Below are 22,516 nucleotides of genomic sequence, written 5' to 3'. Positions count from 1 at the left end.
ACATCATCAGACATGGGGAACAAGGAGGAAAAGTCAAAGCAGTCCTTAGTAAAAGTGAGTCATCATTGGCACTACAGGCATAACATTTTCAAAAGTGCCCAAATGACTTGGGAGCCTAAGGGCTTGTCTACTAGGGGAAGCTTTAGTGAAATAAACTAGAATGTGAATTTAAAGTGCAATAGCTATTCCTCACTAGCTCTGCGTGTGGACACTCTTATTCTGGATTGAGTACCTTCTTATGGATTAACTTAATCCACAAAGGTAGTTTTACTGTGGAATTAGAGTGTCCACACGAGGAGGTAGTGAGGAATAACTACTACATTCCTAAATTCACATGCTACCTTATTTCACAATAGCTTCCTGTGTAGACAAGCCCTTAGGCTCTCAAGTGCATAAATGACTTTTTAATTTATGCTCCTGGGATGCCTATTTTGCAGCCTTAGAATTAAGTATTAAAAAAATGAGAATTTAGTGTAAAGAATGAATCAAAAGAATTGAATTATAATTAAAAGAAAGTTGGATTATATTTGGTTGTTATTTTCTGGTACAGCAAAGAAAAATAATAATTAAATATTTGGGGAAAAAATGTTGCAGCGGAGGTCCATAAACAGAGCTTTTCAGGTTCTTTAAGGCTGGAGAGTGATTCTGTTTCAGTGAAGGTTTACTGTGGGATTTATACAGAACTTGTATCACAGGTGGCAGAACACCACAACTTTTATTGAAACTGGTTCCTGTCAGAGAGGAGGGACCACAAAAAAGATACTATAATGTATATTTAATTGCTACATGGAAAAACTGTTACATTAAAATTACATTTCCCAAACAAGTGGCTTGATTTTGAAATTGCTCTGGATGCTCTGAATGAGGAGTAGATACATAATCAGGCTCAATGCTTTTACACATAAAGGCAACATAGACCAGTAGGGAGGGCACTGGTCTGGGAATCAAAAAAATGAGGTTGCTAGTCTCAAATCTGCCACTGACTCACTTTGTGAGCTTGGGTAAGTCACTTCACCTCCTTGTGCTTTTTTTCCCCTCCATCTATAAAATGAGAATAATCATTCTCTCCCAACTTTGTAAAACATTTTGAGATCTTTAGATGAAAAGTGCAATATAAGACTTACGTAATATTATGATTACTCTACACGCTTTTTTGGTCAATATTTATATTGCCCATCTTAAAAAAGTAATTCATTAAGGATACAATTTGGAAGATTTTGTAACAATTAGTAGAAGCACAATGAACAAAATAATCTTAAAGTTTGACATTTGTGGTCAATGGATTGTGAATACAATGAAGTACATCAAACATTAATAAAGCAATATGCTGCAAGAGGCCCTAAAATGCCTCACACACTTGAGGTAATGTACTATAATTTTTAATCAAAGTATTTTTGAAGTAAACAATGGTTCTATATAGTTACTGTTTCTGGCCATTTCCCAGTATGAAAGGGCACTGTGTTTTAACTGAAAACACAGGGATTTCAACCCAAACAAAGTAACCTTAAGCAGAGAACAGGACAATACATTTTTGCAATTTATTATTTTTTCTGCTGCAGTGGAGAGAATGTATTTGTTTCAGAAAATGTATCCTGAAACTTGGGATTGTAATAAGGATCTGAAAGCTGGTATTGTGTGACATACTGTGGCTGTCTTGCAGAGGGAAAAAGAAACCACCAGTTGCTATGTGACAATCTTCCTTCTTTTCTGCCCTACATCATTGGTTCATTATAGACAAAACTAATACTAACATTAACATTTATATTGTGACAGCACCTAGAGACCTCAAGCAGGTTGGGGCCCCCTTGTACCAAGCACTGGTCAAATAGAATAAATGCTCCAAAAAGCTTCCATTCTAAAAAACAAGGCATAGCAGATAGATGAAAAATCATATCAACTCCCTGTCCCCAAATTTGAATTAATATGATGCTTGCCAGCCTTTACTTTTTTCCTTTTGCTTGTATATTGATTGCTGTCTGTTTTTTGTCCTTTTAGACTGTTAGCACGTGAGAGCAGAGATCATATAATCTCTGCTTGTCAAGGACCTAGCCCATGCTGAACACTTACAGAAGCATACAATGTGGGGTTTTCAAAAGCATTCTGCATTAGCCTGATTTTGTTCCCATTGAAATCAATTTTACCACTGACTTCAATGGAAGCCGAATGAGACCACCACTGAGTGCTTTTGACAATTCTACCCATAATAAATATCTTTAATCCCAAAGCACGATGGACCAGATTCTGCAACCACACTCTTGCTACTGTAGTCCTGCTGCAATAATTTTTAAAAACTCAGATTTTGCATGGGTGGAGTGTGGGGGGTCAGGGTGGGCTTATTTCACAGGCCTGTCAAAAAAGAATACTGACCTCAATTCCTGTTTTCAGCTCTGCACTGACTCACTTTGTGGCCTTAGATAAATCATTTCACAGCTTTATACCATAGCCTGATCACTTGTTATACCCATTTGAGAAGGATTCTGAGATAATTAATTCATTAATTAATATTTAGGAAACAATTTGAGATTGTTAGATGAAAGGTACTGTATAAAAATGGAAACTATTAATTATTATGATTACTATAAGGTGAGATTCTGCTATCCTTACTCACATTAAGTAGTCCCTTATTCCCAGAAGAAGTGGGGGGTGAAGGGTTTGGGACTCTGATTGAATATAGAAAGATTTGGGCCTTGGACCAATGATTTTCAATATGAGCAGTTTTAAAAGATAAGCCTGCCTAAAAGGAAAGATACAACCACTTTAAAACCAGCTGGCAATTGGCTTAAATGCATGTAAACAATGGCTACACCTTTTTAGATAAGGGATGTAGCTAGTGCTACTTTGGACACTAGTCTTTAGTTATGATTCCATAACCTGGAAAGTAGAAAGCTCCAAAAAGTACTTAGGTAGTGAGCAAAACTGTGTGTAAAAGGTAACAGTGCCTGGAAGATAGGGCCCTCAGCTGCTAAAAAGGCTGTCCTCATAACATTAACTTGCTAAATACCAAATGTAGGCCTCATTTAGAGGTCTAAAGCCAAAAAGAAAGAATGAGCTACTACTGAGTGCAGCAATCTAGGTAGGACTATGTGAGTCAGAGCTTCAGGGCAATGCTTCCTTTAATGTTTAAAGAGATCAATAGATCCTTTCATTCTGGAATCCCCTAAGCTAACATTAGTTATTTATATAGTCTTTTTTGCTGTAAAATGTACAAACACTAGACATTGCATATGAGCATATGCTATAACAGCTGTACAACCTGGATCACAATGATTATATAAAGGAATAAAACTTAAGTTTGCATGGGCGGTAGATGCTGTAAAGCAAAGTTGAGATGTCCTCATACAAATTTGCTTTTTCTTGTTTCCAATTAAGTAATTAGTAAATCTCCAATTGATTTTAATGTGAGCAGGATTCGCCCCAAAGAGAGCAAGTTCTGGGTACTTGACTGGAGACTAACATTCAGTGCCAATGTGGACACAAGAACTAATGGATATAAACTGGCCATCAGGAAGTTTAGACTTGAAATTAGAAGCCGGTTTCTAACCATCAGAGGAGTGCAATTCTGGAATAGCCTTCCAAGGGGAGCAGTGCGGGGCAAAAAACCCAGCTGGCTTCAAAACTGAGCTTGATACATTTATGGAGGGGATGGTATGATGGGACAGCCTAGTTTGGCAATTGACTGATCTTTGACTACTGGTGGTAGATATGCCAATGGCCTATGAAGGGATGTTAGATGGGGTGGATTCTGAGTTATTACAGAGAATTCTTTCTTGGGTGTCTGGCTGGTGAGTCTTGCTCACATGCTCAGTGTTTAACTGATCACCATATTTGGGGTCAGGAAGGAATTTTCCCCCTGGGCAGATTGGCAAAGGCTGTGGGGGTTTTTCGCCTTCCTCTGTTGCATGGGGAACGGGTCACTTGCTGGTGGATTCTCTGTACCTTAAAGTCCTTAAACCATCATTTGAGGACTTTAATAACTCAGTCACAGGTTAGGGGTCTGTTACAGGAATGGATGGGGTGAGGTTCTGTGGCCTGTGTTGTACAGAAGGTGAGACTAGATGATCATATTGGTCCCTTCTGACAGAATCTATGAGTTTATTTTATCAAGTGCTCATACTGTTATTTGACTTAGATATTTCAGTAGGAAAATCCTTCTGAAGAACAGAAAATATATTTCAAGAGAGATTCTGAAAGGAAAGAATTTCAGTTTATTTAGCAAGGCCATTTATTCAGCATTGACAAATTGAAGTATTGTTCAATACACAAAATAAAGTTCCTGAAGAACTTATCTGTTTTTCAGATAGCAAGGTTAAACTACACACTGGGAAATAGAGAGAGCATGTGGAGGAGAGTATTAAACACCACCATATAAAATCAATGTTTCATCCTCACCTCACCAGGATTACTGTGGTCACCCTATCTCAAAAAGGATATCTTAGATGGCTTTCAGAGCCAGGTGTGGAGACTGATTAGCTCAGTGGTTTCCAACCCGTGGCCCATGGAGGCTTTCAAAGTGGCCCGCCGCTCCCCTCCCGCTGGCTGAAGAAGGGAGCTGCTGCCTAAAGACCCAGGCAGAGCGTGTTGTTGTGGGGCTAAAAGACTGGTGCAGGCTCCTTGCTGCAACCACAGGGATTGGAGATCAGCGCTCTCCCCTCCCCTGGTTCCAGCAGAGAGCCAAGCACTCTTCTTGAATCCCTAGGCACCGGGGTCCCTGCTGGAGCCAAAGAGAGGGGAGCACTGATCTCCTCCCCCTGGCAGTGGCTGCAAAAGGGAGCCATTGCCCAGGGACCCAGGTGGAGAACACGGGGCTACAAGACACATGCAGTTTCCCTGCTGCAGCCAGGAGGACAGAAAATCAGAGAGGACTCCTTCTGTCTGGGTGCTGTTTGGGGTGGGAGTGGGGAGGAAGGGGCTGCTGGAAGAGACTGGTGGCCCTTCAGGGTTGCAAAAATTATATCTATGGCCATTGAGCCAAAAAAGTTGGGAACCATTGGATTAGAGGCATGTAAACATTTTCATATGAAGAGAGATTGAGAAGAAATGAATAAGAGGGAATGCAGTACAGGCTTACAAAACAATTAATGGCAGACAACATAAACTGTGTGCTGCTATTTGCCCTGTTTCATATCACAAGAACATGGGGACATTAAATGATCAAGCATGCCACTGGAGCACATTGCAAAAAGAAACATTGTGTTGATGTGCTTCTCTGTGAAGCAGAATCATCCATCTTCCCGTGAAAGAAGAGTGGGCTGGAAAGAAAGAGAGGAGGCAGGAGGGACTCTGCCTAGCCTGAAAGAAACACTGACAGGACCTCTGACTCACAGAATGGGGGAGTTCAGACAGGGGCAGAGTAGGAGACCAGGTGTCTCTCAGGACTTTTGTTTTGCAAAGATCTATTAGTCTCTAGTGCTTTTTAAGGAACTCCCTTGTTATGTCGGTGTTCCTTGCTTTCCTGCCATGTTTTCCCCCAAAAAGAATTAAATTAGAAGTCGGAGTGGAACTCTGGGGGAATGTGTTTGAGCAAAAAGGGGTATGTCTACACAGCATCTTGGAGCTCATGGTAGCAAACCTTTCAGCCCCCACTGACAGACTCAGGTGAGTAGGCCTCATGATGATGCTCTAAAACAATGGTTCTCAACCTTTCCAGACTACTGTACACCTTTCAGGAGGCTGAGCTGTCTCGTGTACCCCCCATTTCACCTCGCTTAAAAACTACTAGGTTACAAAATCAGACATAAAAATACAAAGGTATCACAGCCCACTATTACTGAAAAATTGGTTACTTTCTCATATTTACCATATCATTATAAATCGTGACCCCCCAGGTTGAGAAACACTGATGTAGTACATACAGCAGTATAAACAAGTCATTGTCTGCATGAAATTTTAGTTTGTACTGACTTCACTAGTGCTTTTCATATATAGAATCATAAAAGATTAAGGGTTGGAAGGGACTTCAGGAGATCATATAGTCCAACCCCCTGTTCGAAACAGAACCAACCCCAACTAAATCAGTGTAGCCTGTTTTAAAACCAGTTAAATAACTAGATGAGCTGATGTTCCCCCTGGAAGACCTCTGAGAACCCCCAGGAGTACACGTTCCTCTGGTTGAGATCCACTGTTCTGAAAGTAGATGAATAGACAGTGTTTTGAAGTTGAGATTTGGGGTGGAGCTTGGGTTTTGAAGCCCACGCCCCTCCCTTGGCTTCAGAACTCCAGCCCAAGATGCAATGTCAAAGCACTGTCTATGCAGCTACTATTAGAGAGTTAGCCTGAGTCTGTTGACCAGGGCTGTTCCAAAATGTCAGGTAGACATGCCTAGGGGGCTCAGAAGGCGTGAGGCCCTGGTTCCAGGGTCTGAGGCAGCTGGATTGTGGAATCCCACATCCTAAGGAAGAGTTCAGACAAGAAGTCTGAGCCTGGGACTGTGCCCTAGATACTCAGCCCTGACTCAGGTGGCTTAGAAGCACATTGGCTCCAGCGGATGGGTTCACTTACAGAGGGGGACTGGGCTAGGTTGTAACAGGCCTCACACATAATATTTTAGGAGAGATTTAGGGTGGCTTGGCAAGCTGGTGTGAGGCAATCTTTCCAGAGGGCAGCGTGGAAAAATTCATGAGTGGAAGGGAATTAATCAAGGCATCGAGGCTGGAATATTGTAACTGTTTTATGTTTTGTTGACAACTTATATATAATTTAATTTTATAAAAACTTTGTTGATTAAATATTCTGGTAATCTTCCAAATACCAGTTAAGATCTGAAAGACTGCACTAGCACATTTTGTGACTAGGTTAGATAAATTTGTGTCCTAGCAGAAATGTTTGTACTTTAAAGGGCTGAATTCTCCAGTCTGCTAAATCCACTCTGCATCACATGGAAGTTTTTCCATGTTTTTAAGTGACCAGAGAGAGCCAGTGGAGAAGTCTCCCTCTCTGGGCAAATTCTCTGCTGGTGTATCTGCTTCCTACACCAGACACACACTACCCACTTGTTATGAGGAGCTACAGGGGGTGTTGGGGCAGCTTGCGAAGAGGTAAGGGAGAGTGGAGCTACACATTATCTGTCATAGTGTAAATCAGCACAAAGGAGCAGCTCTCTCATATGCTTCACAGCCAGGGATGGAGCCCACTGTCACTCAGCATCTGAGATGATGAGATTCTTGTGTGGGGCCTAAATTGTTAGCTTATAACAAGACAATACAAACACAAGACTTTGTAGGTTATAGACAGATATATTTATAGTTTCCTATGTTATTAACTCCTTGTTTCCTGTCTCTCGCCAGGATTAGGTTCACTGCTTCACTATCTCCACTGAAGGTTAAACAGTCTTAGTTTTTTCATTTTAATAACATTCTCAACATGATTCAGTTTGTTTTATTTTCCAGAGTATAGGCATGGTTTTCTAGGCTTGTATGCCAGCAAGAATCAGGAGCAATTGCATCAACTTTCAGTTGAGTAAAACTGGTGTGAGCTCAAAATCAGGCAGCCTGTCTACTTAGTAAAATTGTCACTGGACTGTAATTATTTTTCAAACAACAGCAGAAATTGTAATGCAGTCTTCTATTTTATTGTCTTTAATTAAAACTTCTGGTTAGTGTTGTAATCCATGATTAGTTAAGGCAGTTATGCAATGGGTAGTGGGGATGAAAGGGGTGGGGGAAGTCTCTCTATATCAAACTCAGACACGATGTTATTTCTCCCATCCTGCACTTGACCGTTCTTTGGTAACATTCTATTTCTTGAAATAAATGTGTTGTCCAAATACTGAAGGCTAAGGGCATTATTTTGAAGTCTAGGCATCAGGTTTTAAATACCTGCCACCATAGATTTATATCCCCACAGGCAAGGACTAACTAAGGCTTTCATTCTTCTAAGGTAGTTAAATACAGTTCTATATCATATACAGTGAATATCTTCCAGATGAGACCTTTCAAAACTGAGGTCCTGTCCTGCTCTGCCTGGACATCAAAGTCCATGGCACATATCAGAAGATCAGGGGTTTCCTTGTGTTCCCCTAGCCAGAATTTCCCCTACTCCATTATTGTGCAAAATGCAAAGAGCCCCAGAGCTGCTACCCTTCCACTAAAAAGCTGACTGTATTTCAGTGGCAGTGTCATTCCTCTGTTTTTATAGGGCCTAATGTGATTGTCCTTTTTGAGGCAAACTCCCTTGACTTCAATAGTCAAGGCTTACTTTGACCCTTCAGGGCATCATCCTCAAATACTATAACTCTTCTAAAGTAGGCGTTTAGCAATGAATTCTAGAAATTGTTTGATTCTTTCCCTGAAGAATAACTTGATAAGAGTTGGCTGTTTTTTTACATAATCAACAGTCACGTACTTTTTGTTGCCTACGGTAGTCTAGTGTAAGAGATTCAAAGTGAAATCCTGGCCCTTTTGAAGTCAATGGCAAAATTGCGATGGACTTCAATAGGCAAAGGATTTCAACCCCTTTGCTTTATCTTGTTGATGTTTGACATAAAAACAGCATCAAGGTTTGATTTTTTATAAATTTGGCAGTGCTTATTGCTGGGAAGCAGTTTCTGACAATGGAATATTGTTCCCAGAAAAAAGCTTTAAGGTGGTGTAATGATTGGTAATATTAAACCGCAACACTAAGAGAACATTTCATTGAAATGTCAGTGTTGATAGTGTAAGGCTGCAAATTGAAACAGTCAAGCATCAGGAAATGCCTGTGAAACCTTAACTTTACCTCTTTGCATGTATACATCAGTCTTAATTACCTGATCACATACAATTTTGAGAGATTACATATGGATGAGGAATTTCAATCAATGCACATATGCGCAGGCAGTTTCAGTGGAACACTAAGACATTACAAATATGATAAAATTATGCATAATACATGAGGTATATATATTTAAACCTTTTATTTGCCCAATTTATAAAATTAATTTTCAGCAAACCACTGGAAGGCATGTATCCTAGGGAATATCTTCCTGTACATTTTAAAATTTCTAGGACTATTTAAAAAAAAAGTTGCAACTTTTGAAACAAAGGCAGAACTGTCTTTTTTCCCCAATTTTTTTTCCTGCTTGAAAATAGCTGAACTGTTTTGCTCAGTTTTTTAAAAATGTTGCCTTCAGGGAGCAATTAGACTTGAAAAACAGTCCAAAATGTGATTACTTGAAAAAATTATAAGCAACTGAAAAGGCCCTTTAGAATGAAAACAGTTAGGCGACTTTAACTGTGGGCAAAGTAAATTCTTTATGTTTTTTGAAGTGTTGGAAAGTCAGTAAATTTAGAGTTAAAAACTTAGCAACACTATCCAAACTTTATATAACTTGATATAACATATCAGGGTTGTGGTGACCACTTACATTTCAAGGAAAGACAGAACTACATGAAAAATGTGGTATGTCATGTTTCAAGGGACACTACTGTACAACATTTCATTCATAGCATAAACAACAAATCTTCCTTCCAAGAGCCCAGCGCTTTTTTTTTTTTTTAACCAAACTAAACTTTTTTTTAAAAAAAAAACAAACTTTTCAGATGAAACTGAAGCGCACATTGATTATGAAGATAATTTTCCTGTTGCTGAGCATGAGGAAGACCATGGCAAAGAGGAAGGGGAGGAAGAACAAGAGCAGGAATTTTCCCATGCTAAAGGTACAGAGGCAGACAGAGTTGGAAGCAGCAAAGATGTTACTCAGGAAATGGATTCTACTGAGAAAGGAAGCAAGGCACCAACTGAATCACCTGTGTCACTGCTGAGCCAAAAACATTTGTTTTGGTTCGCTGCAGAGTCTTTCAATGAGCCTGAATCTGACAAAGAGCCAGACGATGCCACTAAAACCCAATTTTCTGACGGCAACAACCACGTTGGAGTGAAAACCATCTATGATGAACCTGGCACCAAAATGATTTATGCCAGCGAGGATTTCCCCATTGGACCTGTTCTTGTGAACAATGATACAAAGGCCATGAAAGAGACAGTCACCAATATTAATGAATCCTGGTTAGATGGTTATCCTGTAACTCAGGAAGCAGTGGAGGATGATGAAGAAGAGGAGGATAAGGTTGACGGATCAATGGGAACAGAAGATGATATTAGCCTTACAACTGACCAACCAAATCATGTTGAGGTTAGGAAAGAAGGCAACAGTAATGCAGTTCCAGACAAGGACTTAACACAGATTGTGGCAGCCCCAACAAGGATGCATGATTATGGTATCAAAGATATATCCTTAGTACTAACACCAACTAGTGCTCCTGAGAACGTGAGCGCTAGCAAGGGCTCCAATGATGTCATCAGTTATCACCCAACTATATCTTTGGGATTTGAGTCTCAGGAGTCTGCTACAACTACTACACAGCATGACCGCCCCAGCTTGAAAACTGCTACATTGAAAACATTTACAACAGTCAGTCCCGTTGATCACATTCCATATCCAGAGGCAGAAGAAACAACACCACACCCAACACAAGCAGCAACCACGATATCATCTCTGGATGTCTTTACTGACTCATTGTCTAATGAATTAATTGAGCAAGAAAATTTCACCTATGGCATAGGAGAAAAACTTCTCCCCACTGCTGAACCTTGTGTAGGAGAGGATTGTTCCAGTCCAAGTAGAGGTCCCGTGATAGCTATCACTGTGACTGTTCTATGTTTGTTACTGCTTGCATCTATATTGGCTGTGTGGTGCTTCAAAAAACGGCAACAGAAGAGTTCTGTATATAAACTGAACGGAAAAGGTCAGACTAGACATTCCCATCACCACCAACAGATTGAAATGCAGAGAGTCTAAGCTGCTAGCTGTTTTTTGGTAAACACTAGAAAGCAAGAAAACAAGTCACATGAATGGTGGACATTGAAATCCATTAGTGCAGGAAGCATGGGAGGAAAAAACTGTGTGGGACAGAAGGAAGTTCAGCTTTTTTAAACACAACTTAATATATCTTGACATTTCAGTGTTAAAGAATCTGTATATTTTTACCACAAGAGTCTTTTTGGAGATTTCAGCAAGAAGAATGTGTTTGGTAGCACAACTGGAGATCATCCAGCTTTTACATTTTGCTCATATTAAATTGATAAAAGCAAATTCTTGGTCTACTACATTGTCTGGTTGCAAGCTGGTCAGACCTTTCCAGTTTTACGCCCAGTGAAATTGACAAAGAGGTGGGGGGCAAAAGTCTCTCTTTGCGCTACCACATATTTTGGCATTGGTTATTTCTTTTAAAACTAACCAAATTTGTCAGTGTAGACCAAAACCAATGATTACATGACATGTTTTGTGAGGAAAAATATTTGGTGCAGTATGTTAATGTAATGGGTGATGTTGCATTTGGAGAGATGGTCACTGAGGTATTTTTCTTCAGTGTTATGAAATTTTCTTGATGCACATTAACCAAACGTGTAGGTCATTAGGATATTTTAGGGTTTAGGGAGAGTGTTGTTTTAACTTTAGGAAAGAAGTGCCTTTTTATATTAATCTTTTTTTGTGGAAGTTATACTGTCTCACTGGAATTGAGACAATACAAATACTAAACTCCATTCTTCCTTTAAAATAAATCAGCGCTGTGATAGTCCGTGCACTCCTCCTTTCAGGTGCTATGAGGAGCTCCTTATTTAATCAAGGAACCAGACAGGAATAAAACACTGACAGGGAAATACATCTAAAGTCATTTGTTCTTCTGAGTAACAGTGCTCTTTCTTAAGGCCAACTGATCAAGATGTTGAATTTAAATACACAGCTTATAACATATGAATTAAAAAAGATACGTAAAATATATTTGCCACATTGTTCTATGGGATGACTGAAGTACACATGTACTTTCACATACACAATAAAAGATCTTGGAGTCATCGTGAAAAATTTCTGGGCAAAGTGGACAAAGATATATAGAACAGTGGGAGATGCATATAAATTCATAAAAACTGCTTATTTTGATTTGAAGTACAAAACAAACCTAGGCAAGAGACACCATGCCTAGTTGTCATACAGCAAACTCTTGCCTTTTAGATTGGATGTTGTTTCAGTTATTACAAACATGGAGGCTCTTCCAACATAACATCCTATTTATAATAGTTAAGAATAAATGTGAATGAGAAAGAAAGTGGTATCCATCATCCCCGGAATAATTTGGCTTAGGAGTGAAAAAATCTTACCATTTGACCTTACTTGTCAGAATGACAAAAGTGTCACTGGTAACGCTGAATAATTTACCAGTTTGAAATGAGCTCATCTTTCACTCCTTACAGTGCCGTCTCAGCCAAAATATTCGTTATTCAATAGATCAAAAGCATGAAGTGAGAAAAAGTGAAATATTGAAAGGTGAATCAGTGGAGATCATACAGGGCCAAATTCTGTCTTCATTTACAGTGGTGTATAGTCTAAGTAACTTTGGCCTATCTTGTGTAAATCAACCTCCATATACTGATAACAAAAATTAAAAAAACAGGATTTTAAAAATATAGCTTCACATTTTCTGAAAGAATATGACTCTATAGCAAGTGAGAGGAGTTGAATATTGTTCTTGGATATAGGCATAACAAGAATAGAAAGTGTGCAGATTTGTAAATAGTGTTTCCTGTTGTACTGCATGATTCTATGATTTTAATGTGTTGTAGAATATGAAATAACCTAGGATTACAGTTGTAAAATATTTTTATGAGGTAACTTTTTTAAACAATGGATTTAGCACTAAGTAACTTTATGGAGTCTTAACTCAACTAAAACATACTGTGTTGTGTGTCTGGAAATATATTGCAAAATAAACACAAAAAACATCAATTTTTAAATTTTTTTTAATCTTAACGCACCAAATCAGTGTTACAGCTCTACATAGTGTTATTTGAATGAAGTACAGCTCAACAAGCTAAGTAAACAAAGTCAATACTGTTAGTTTCAGGAAACATACATGACGTAAAAATCATACATAAAGTAAAGTTACAAATGCAAACTGCATGGGGCTCTTGTGAGGCTGACAGATGTTTATTATTCATGAAAAGAAACCAAATGTACATTAACATCGTGCTTCTGAGATACCTACAAGGACAGGGGAAAGGGGTGGCAGTACATGTTCTTGTTCATAACTGACTGAACCAAGCTGACAAATTTGTTTGTAGAGGAAACATTGGTTTCTCCATCAGGCATTTCTTGGAGCAGATATTTTGATATTAGAATAAATAAATAAAAAAAAAAAGTGTTAAGTCCAGGTCATCAACCCAATTATATTCCGCAGAATGCTTTTTTCTTCCTGAAATTTACATCCTGAACCAGAATGCTCTTTGCACTTGTGGGCACTTAATTACCAGGGAGACACTGACAAAATAAAGGGGGTGGGGAAATCAAACTTTCCTCTTATGTGCAGCTTAGCTGATCAACTAAGGTGGGGTGTGAAGAGCATGATAAATACAAATATTTTAAGGCTGAAAAGGCAAAAGTGATGGATGGAATTACTTAGCATAGTAAAACAGTATAATTAGCAGCAACAGGCTGAAATTAAGAAAGAGAATATTGAGGTGGAATATCAGGAAAAACAATGACAGATCCAGTAGCTGGAAGAGCAATCTGTCTTCTTATGTGACCACCGCTGTAATGTCTTCCTCAAAAGAAGCTCTACGATTTGACATTTTAAAACTCAACACACTAGCAGATTTACAAAAGGGAAACTGGAAGGGAAACTGAATAGATGACCCATACAGACGCTGTCACTTGTCTGGAGCCTGGGCTCTGAAACTGGCGATGGGGGAGGGTCTCAGAGCCTGGGCTCCAGCCTGAGCGGAAGTCTACACTGCTATTTTTAACCCACAACCCAAGTCCCATGAGGATGAGTAAATTGACCTGGGCTCTGAGACTCAGTGCCAACGGCTTTTCTATGCAGTGTAGACATAGCCTCTGAGATCGACTTCTTGTCCTCCCATCCTATAAAAACAATTTGCTTCCAGTATTTGGGAGTGATCCTGCAAATATTTACCACCAAGTAGAGAGGTTAACTTTGAGGGATCCCACTGAAGTTAATGAGGCTCCTCACAGCAGCAAGCCCTACTTCTGGCAAAGTTTGTGGGATCAGTCCTTTTATTAGAAAGGGGGAATCCAGGGTAACTCTCTCTCCTCCCCTAAACAAAACATATATAAAAAAACCTGATCTTCTGACTCTCTCTCTGAGATGATTTAACATTTACTAACTATGTCACAATGCATTGTTTATCTCATTGCACAGCTTTCATGGTTTAGCAGGAATCCCATAAAATATACCCAATAGCTAGAGAGCTATATTTGTATGGGTTTCTTGTTAGGGATGGTGGATTGATATATTGCATCAGTTTTTAAAATGTAAAAACCTGGATTTACAAACTCACTAATTTGTAATGCTAAAAAACAACATAATGTTATCTATGGAAAACCATGTTAAAATAGTTGTGACAAGAAGTCATCAAGGCAAATATATGACTTGTCATTTTACAGGCTGATGCTTCAGATAGTAAATATACGACGTCCCAACACTTTTTGCAGACAAAATTATAGAGACTGGGACACAGGGACAAATCTCATTTAAAAAACAATGGTCAATAGTTATATGCAGTTACAGCTCTGATTCTCATTATCCCAATTTTAAAATAAGTGAAAATTCCATTGCTTTGCAAACATAAAAATGAATCGTATTAATCACTTGATGCAACTTAAACAGACCTATCCAAAAGCTACATCAAAGGGAGGAAAAAAGGTTAAAAATAATCAAAGAAAGCTTCTACCCAAGGGTTAGCATTTATAAATTTAAAAACCAGAACTCCCAACAGAATTTTGTTTCCATATATCACCAAACGCTCTTAGAAAGGACAGGGGAGAGGAGTGTCTAAGTGACTGAATATTTCCTTTAAAAAAAAAAAAAAAAAGTCTCCATTTATTACTTTTTTCTCTAGGCACTGAAGAGGAGTTAAGATACAAAAACCTGATCTGCTGAGGTGTGTAGCCTGATTTACAAAACCTTTGGCTATTTCTTACTAACATCTCTTATTGTATGTAGCTTAAACTCTCCACAGTAGGTCATTCACGCATTGAGTCACAAGAAAAAAGAAGTCGCTGTTTAAAGGATGGCAGACAACCAAAAGTTCAGCCAGCAGCAATGAAGGATTAGTTATGGGTTTTTCTCACTGCCTTGCTGCAAACTGCATTACAGCTCTATGTTCAAACATTATTAAATGAGAATGTTTTCTCTGGCATCAGCTACTTCTCTCCACAATTTAAGTATTGGATTTTTTTCTTAACTGAAGTAGCTTTGGTTTACAGCCCACATTAGAACTTAAAAACATATTTCCATAGTAGCTGGCATACGCAGGCAACTGTTTACCCTCGACAGCAGCCATAATAAACGTGTATTTTTACAATCCAACAAGTCTTTGTCTATTTGCAACTCAGTATTTAGAACTGTAAGATATGCATGTTATTAAAATCACTTTTTAATGGAACCACTTTAAAGGGATAGATTTCCTGTATTTGTCTTTGCTGTCAATATCCACCAATATTAACTTCATTGAATGCAGGGATATGCAATGGAGATTAGTTGTAGCAATAATGGATAAGAAAAAACCATATAGAACAGAATGTTCTAATATGGTTTTAGAAGGAATAAAGGAATAGATTGTTTCTGATGTACATCATCTTTAGTTGTATCTATGAGTGTGGTTCTATACTGTAAAATATGTACATAAAATGGCACCGTCTTACTCAACAGGCCTATTTCACAGAGGTATTCAGAATCATATGTGCTTTAATAACAATTTAAAATTATTTTTTAGTCCTGGTAGCATTGCAAAGCAATACAGCTCAAGGGGTGAGGGAAACTGGATTCTGTTTTGCCTTCTGAATTGTCAGCAGAATTATTAAATTTTGATGGCAGAATCTTTATTGATGGCAATGTATGAGAAAGAACCCAGCTTAACTTTCAGATTTCCGGTTGGATTTGCAAGAACTGACAGTTAGAAAAAGATTTTTTTCTTCTAAACTGAACGTTTTTAAATACAGAAATCGTTGAGACATAGTAAATATGGAGTCCATTATGCCACTGTAATAGTGGCTGTTTTCAGAACAGAACTACTTTAATGTTTGAACAATACAACAAACCACCACCACTCTTACTATCTATTTTATTTGAATGAATATTGAAGCTTATGAAAGTGAGTTACTTAAAAGCAGGTGAGGCACTATTGTAGCTAGAAAGAGTCCATGCTAAAATCTTCAACGTAGCTCTGCCAGATAATCTCAATCCCAATTTGCAATACTGCTAATAGTCCAGTCCTGATTCGAAGATCAATAGAGATTGACACTGTACCCATCTGTCTGATAGTTTGGATATGTGAACAAATACCCATTGGGAACTAGACTGTGAAAGGCAAAATTTGTGACCTAATCTGAGCTAAAACGTCCAGGAAATTTGCCACCTTGCAAAAAGCCTGCGCCAAGCCCCCTGTCCAACATTAGAGCTTAATATAGAGCTTAAGTGGTGCAGAAGGCCTTGTACTTACCATATGCTCTGGGATGAATTTCATTTAATATTCTCCAGTAAATGCTGACTATTATTATTTATGTAATCTGCAACAGACTATTACATAACTGCTTGTGGGCAGCATAGGAGGCTCAGAGAAGCTAAGAGCAGCTATCCAAATATCTTGCTGGGTTATTAGAAATACAAGCAATTATAAAAGGTCCAATACTGTAGGAATGTCATAGGCAAGACTACCACTGAGGTCAACGTGAGTTATTGTCACATATAAGTAGCAGGATCAGGCCCAAGATTGGCATGTGTACCAATGCCACATGTTAAAGTGGTATGGAATACAATTCTGTCAAAATTGCCACATGTACACAGTAGATTGAACAAGATGCGGTCCAAGAGAAGGAACAGAGCATAAAATAAGCCTTGAATAAATATTAAAAGTAAATGTAGATGTAACATCAAAATCTCACCAAGTAGGCAGAAGCTGCTATGACAAAGACACCTGACAGCTGCAGGAATTTTTTTTGTGCAGGGAACGGGGTCAGGGAGAGAGAACCATGGCACTGCCCTTCCCACTTCCTGACCCCAAGAAGGAATGGTAGGAAGGACATGGATTTATTGTAGTAACACACTGTCTTGGCATTCACAAATGGCAGCAGAAGACAAATCACTTGAAAGAATGTAAGAATACTGAAAAAAAACTGCATTAAATGCTAAAGAACTGGAAAAGTAGCTATTTCTCATTAGAAAAGAACTGGAGCTTGAGAACTCCACGTACTTGTTAAAATTGAACTGGCTTGGGATCATATGTAGTGGAAGTAAGAAAAATCATAAAAATCCACAAAACACATGAACAAATTGAAAACAGATCACTGCCATTTTAGAAGGGAACATGAATTTTTACATACGTATCTTACAGTATACATCTTACAGTCCACAAGGGTGGACAAACTTACTGACCCCCCCACGGACACACAAGCTTCCCACCCCAGTCCGGGAGGCGGTGAAGGCGGGGGAGCATGTAAAAGAGCTGCATGCAGCTCATTAGCCCCTGGTATAGAACCACACTCATAGATATAACTAAAGATGTACATCAGAAACAAATTGTGAGGATAACAAAAGGGAAAATGACCAAAATGATCACTTAGATGAAAGTAACACTGGAAAAATCAGTCCCAGTAAGCATCCATTCCTGAAGATGTTTTTAAGGCACTTTATTATTATTTATTTTTGTATTACAGTAGCACCTAGGCTCCACTCAAAGATTAAGGCCCATTATGCCAGGCACAATACAAAATAAGTAACAGGAAGACAGTCCATGCGCCACAGACCTCACAAAGTAGGTTTTGGAAAAGGAACAACAATAAGAGGGGCAGAAGAATCGAAAACATAATTAACAAGAACAAGGCAACATGCCTGGAAGTATCTTTCCCAGAACAGTCTCATATAATTCACAACATGTGATTTCTGAAGGAGAGGCTGAGAACCTCACTGAAGTGAAGACATTTGGCCAGATGAATTTAACCTTGGAGATCAAGTTTCTGATAGGAGAGGTTGGAAATTGTCCTTCCATAATCTTTGAGAGTGAGGGGATAGAAGAGAATTCCAGAACAGCAGCCTCTCCTCAAGATTTCGTACTAAGCATACATAAGTTCTCTAGGAGATAAAATATCCCAGTAGCGTACAGGCATCAAATACCAAGATGAGGGGTATATTTTAGTGTGGAATGAAAGCTACCTTATAATAGCTGCTACACATTAAAAAGCAGAGTTAAATTCATGCACAAACATACAATAAATAAACATTAATACTGTGAAGAATAATAATAAGTGTAAGGAATCTGAAACATGCCACATATGCTAAAGCACCAAGGCAAAGAGTGGGCCAAATTCTGCTGTCATTATAAGGCCAGCTCTACTGAAATTACTGGGGCTATTATGCTGGATTTACAACTGTGTAACACGGAACAGAACTTGGTCCATTAACTTCAATGGATTAAATAGGGATTAAGCAATTGTTTACAAGAACATTTAGTTTGTGGCAAACAGGGGGGTGAAACGACTCTACTAGCATGCCATGGACCAACTGTCCATGTGGACCCTGCTGATGCACTTTGATCTAGTCCTCTTTGAAACGAGATTACATCAAAATGTACTAACTGCTCATGTTCTTGTAGACAAGCTCTTACATTGGAGAAACAGCAGACAGAATCTGACCCCGTACATCTTTGGCTATATTTTAAGGGTGTTTTTTTGTTTTGTTTTTTTAGGACTAGGGACTGCAGGACAATCTAGAAATGATTCCTCAACTGTGAAAGTCCTTTCTCACTCTCTAATACCGCTTGGAGGTAGTGTATAGCTGGTAAATTTGTAGCGATTACAGTTCAGCGAACTAGCTTGGATTCACATTATTTTTATTGACCTTGCTTCTATAATTTAAATTCCACATATTGGAATTCCAAAGCTGGAGTTAGGGCTCAGCCATGAAAGGGGCTGAGTCCTTGCCTCCCATGGAAGTGAGTAGAACTCAAGCACTTACAGGTTCTAGTCTTAAAAGAAAGACCTGTAATCCTGGCTTCAATGATGTGAACGGGATTTTTGCCATGGATTTCAATGGCGCCAGGATTTCACCCATCATCTTTAAATATAGTATTTTTCATGATCTTCAAAATACTTGTTTACAGGGCAGTATCATATACTGTACATAACAAGGGGGGAAAAATAGTGAAAAAACTATGAGTTCAATCTCCCCAGCAACCCTCCCACCTATGGTCAACAGTTGGTATAGATATATTTTTCATGATCTGATCACATCCCATCTACCATCAACACTTGGTACAGACACATTCTTTATCATTACACCTCAGTTTGCTCATTATGAAGATCAATAGTTCTTCAATCAGATAGCTTTATCATTACTTTCTTTTGGGTATGAAAATAGGCAGATTGTCCATTAAACTGAAAGAGCCTGAAAACCCTTAATCTACCTGTGAGAACACAAACCATTATTTTTACCAGATTAGCTCTTACTCATACAAGAGCCACCATTTTACTTTAATGAAACTATTCACATGGACAAGGACTACTTATGTGAACAAACAAAGGTGTGCAGGATTGGCCATAAGGGAAGGAACAAAAATGGAAAGAGAAAAACTTTACTTATTGCATTAATTCTGACTGATCTCCTGCTTCATGTCATTGAACCTAGTGCAATTTTCAAAACAGATCAAAGCTGCTGACAGAAGGAACTTCTCAAAATAGTTTTTAAAAAGCCATTAGTTAAGTCAGTGTAGTTATAGCCATGTCAGTCCCAGGATACTAGAGAGACAAAGTGGTTGAGGTAATATCATTTAGTGGACCAACTAAATACAATAAAAAATACTACCTCACCTACCTTGTCTCTCTAATTAGTTGTCAGTTAAACAAAGCACACATTTCAGATTTTTTTTTAATTAACAAAGCCTGGGAGCTTTGATGGACCAGGCCATTGTACTAGGGACTGTACAAACAAAACAAAAAGAGAATCTTTGCCCGAAGAGTTTACAATCTAAGTTATGGAGCAGTCTTGTTTGATGCATTAGCATCTTTTGATGCATTGAAATGTAGTGTAAGTTTGTTATTCATCATGGGGAAAGCCATATATAAAAAAATACTATTAAATGTCTCAGAAAACCTGGAGAGTTGGTATGCCCTACTCAACTAATCAGTCCATATTCTGGCAAAACTTCTTCTCAACTAAATTGTAACAGCTTGGCTAAATTGTGGAGACTGAAGGAGGCTCAGTGACAGCTGAGAGCATCTGAACAGCTTTTTTTTTTTTTTTTTTTAAAGAAATTAAATACAAGATTATACCTCATATGCCTCAACTTTGAGAGCGTACTATGAAAAAACCACACTCATGAAAAGATCAGTGCAGTGCGGCAGAGATCTCAGAGGAAAGACTTGCGACATTTGACTGAGGTTAAAGGTACAGCTTTGAGGTATCTCTAACCTGAGCTGCAAAAAATGATATGAAGGCACAACAGTGGGTCTTTATTTTTAAAAACTATGCCTCGTTTCTGTTCATCAGGATTCACTTTTTTCATCCACTTCAAGGAGTTCATCAAGGAATTCCACAACTTCACCCTAAAAGAGATTAAAAGAAAGTAGGACATATGTTAATTACTTACAGTGGAATGGGTGGGAAATGCTTTATATCTTATCCAAGAACTAGACTGTAGCTGAACATACTTTGGTTTTATATAGCATCTTTCATTTCCTCAAGAGAGTGCAAAGAGCTCTTAAAAGTAATTAGATGACCTATTTAAGTGTAGCGTACATGGCTGCAGTAACATCTCCATGGTTACATGACTGGTTTTACAAGCTCAGGAACCTGGGTTGCCCATTGACACATCCAGATTAATTTACTCATTAAGGTCCTGATTCAGGAAAGTACTTAAGCATAAGATTAACTTTAAGCATGAGTACTCCCACTGACTTCAACAGAACTACTCACATGACGAAAGTTAAGCATGTGCTTAAATGCCAGGTTGAACTGGGAGAAAAGCTTGCTTTCCTTTTGAAATTTCTCTTGTGTGGTCTTTTGCCAGGAGTTCTCAAACTGGGGGTCGGGACCCCTCAAGGGGTCACAAGATTATTATGGGTGGAGGGGAGGGTCATGAGCTGTCAGTCTCTGCACATGCCAGGGCTATAGCTGTCAACCCGGCACATGGCTAACAGCCAGAGTCTTTCAGAGCTGGGTGGTCAGAGAACAGTGGCTTCTGGCCTGGTGCTCTGAAGGCAGCACCAGATGACTCCTCCCCCCCGCCGCCGTGCAGAAGTAAGGGTGGCATGACATCAAGGGGTGGGTAGCGTGGCATGGCATGGTCATCACTTTTTTGGGGGAAGTCGTCACAGCCTGAAATATTTTCAAATTCCAGCAAAAAAAGTTTGAGAACCCTTTGCTAAATACAGACTTATTATTTTAAAAGAAATCTTAGGGTTTAGAAAGTGTGAATTTTGAGATCTTTCAGATGAGTTCTCTTATATGAGATATCAGAATTTGAACACTGAAAGGATTTGTACTTTTGGAAAAGTCCAGTGATTTTTAGGAATATCGTACCTCAAAAAAAAAAAAACCAAACAAACCCCTAACCTGATTTGGAAACACCAGGTTTTGTATCCTTAATGAGAGCTATTATCTGAAAATAGTTTTTGGAAAGGTGGGTAATTAATTTTACAGACTTTAGGAAAAAAAAAAAAGTCAGATTCTAGAGCTGGTCCAAACTTGGAATCTCTGTTAGGTGGGAAATTCCAAATATGGGATGGAGGGACATTCTGAATCAGAATGAAAAAGGTGAAATTTCCCATAAAATGAAATTTCCAATAAATAAAATATAATTTTGGGTCAATTGAAACAATTTGATTTTGACTTATTTAAAATTTAAATTAAAAAAAAATTTATAAAAACATAAAGAAAAAAAAGTTGTTTTGAAATGAAAAATCCAAACCATTTCGTTTTGATCAGGTTGAAACATTTAGTTTCGATTCCCCCCGAAATGAAATTTTGTTGAAATGTACATATTCTTGTGAAACGTGTCTGTTTTCATAAATCACATTTTCCAACAGAAAAACAATCCACTGGAAAAATTCTGACCAGATGTGTCTCATTCTCAGTGTTTATAAATCATCAAAATTTACAGGATCTGTTTCTAACACATTTGTTTGAATCTTCCTCTCCCTTTTTTTGTACTCCCATTCACTATCCATTATGTTGATTTTTTCGTTTGTCAGATGTACACTGCAAACTGCCTGGGGCAGGGATTGTTTTTAATTCTCTCTGTGAAGTGCCATGCTAAATTATGGTGCTACAGAATAATAGTTTAAAGCTTTAACTTGATTTTAACCAAGTTTCTGTCTGGGAATTTATTCATCAGGCACAGAGCACACCCAAGATTATTTCTGCAGTTTCTGAGCCTGGCTATTGCTGCAATCTTCCGTACAGAGGAGAAAAGGATATTATATCCTCTGTGGTCAGTGAAAGGAATTCAAAGCAGCAGAGAGTCTGTTTAT

At 38.5% G+C, this 22,516-nt stretch overlaps 2 protein-coding genes across 2 annotated transcripts in view; one reads left to right on the top strand and one right to left on the bottom strand.

Moving 5' to 3' along the window:
• The window catches only part of SUSD5 (sushi domain containing 5), a 58,205-nt gene extending 47,183 nt beyond the window's left edge, over positions 1 to 11,022 (top strand). The window contains exon 5 of the mRNA XM_067560883.1: positions 9,516 to 11,022. Coding sequence (XP_067416984.1) covers positions 9,516 to 10,774 — 1,259 coding nt within the window. The 3' untranslated portion in view covers positions 10,775 to 11,022. The remainder of the gene's footprint in view (positions 1 to 9,515) is intronic.
• Positions 11,023 to 12,765: 1,743 nt separating this feature from the next.
• CRTAP (cartilage associated protein) overlaps positions 12,766 to 22,516 on the bottom strand; it is a 37,718-nt gene continuing 27,967 nt past the window's right edge. The window contains exon 7 of the mRNA XM_067560885.1: positions 12,766 to 20,590. Coding sequence (XP_067416986.1) covers positions 20,531 to 20,590 — 60 coding nt within the window. The 3' untranslated portion in view covers positions 12,766 to 20,530. The remainder of the gene's footprint in view (positions 20,591 to 22,516) is intronic.

This window comes from Emydura macquarii, unplaced genomic scaffold (genome assembly GCF_026122565.2).
Source record: "Emydura macquarii macquarii isolate MOO-44397 ecotype Brisbane River unplaced genomic scaffold, CSIRO-AGI_Emac_v2 contig_2321, whole genome shotgun sequence".
Taxonomy (NCBI): domain Eukaryota; kingdom Metazoa; phylum Chordata; order Testudines; family Chelidae; genus Emydura; species Emydura macquarii.
This window is presented reverse-complemented; position numbering and strand designations above follow the sequence as displayed.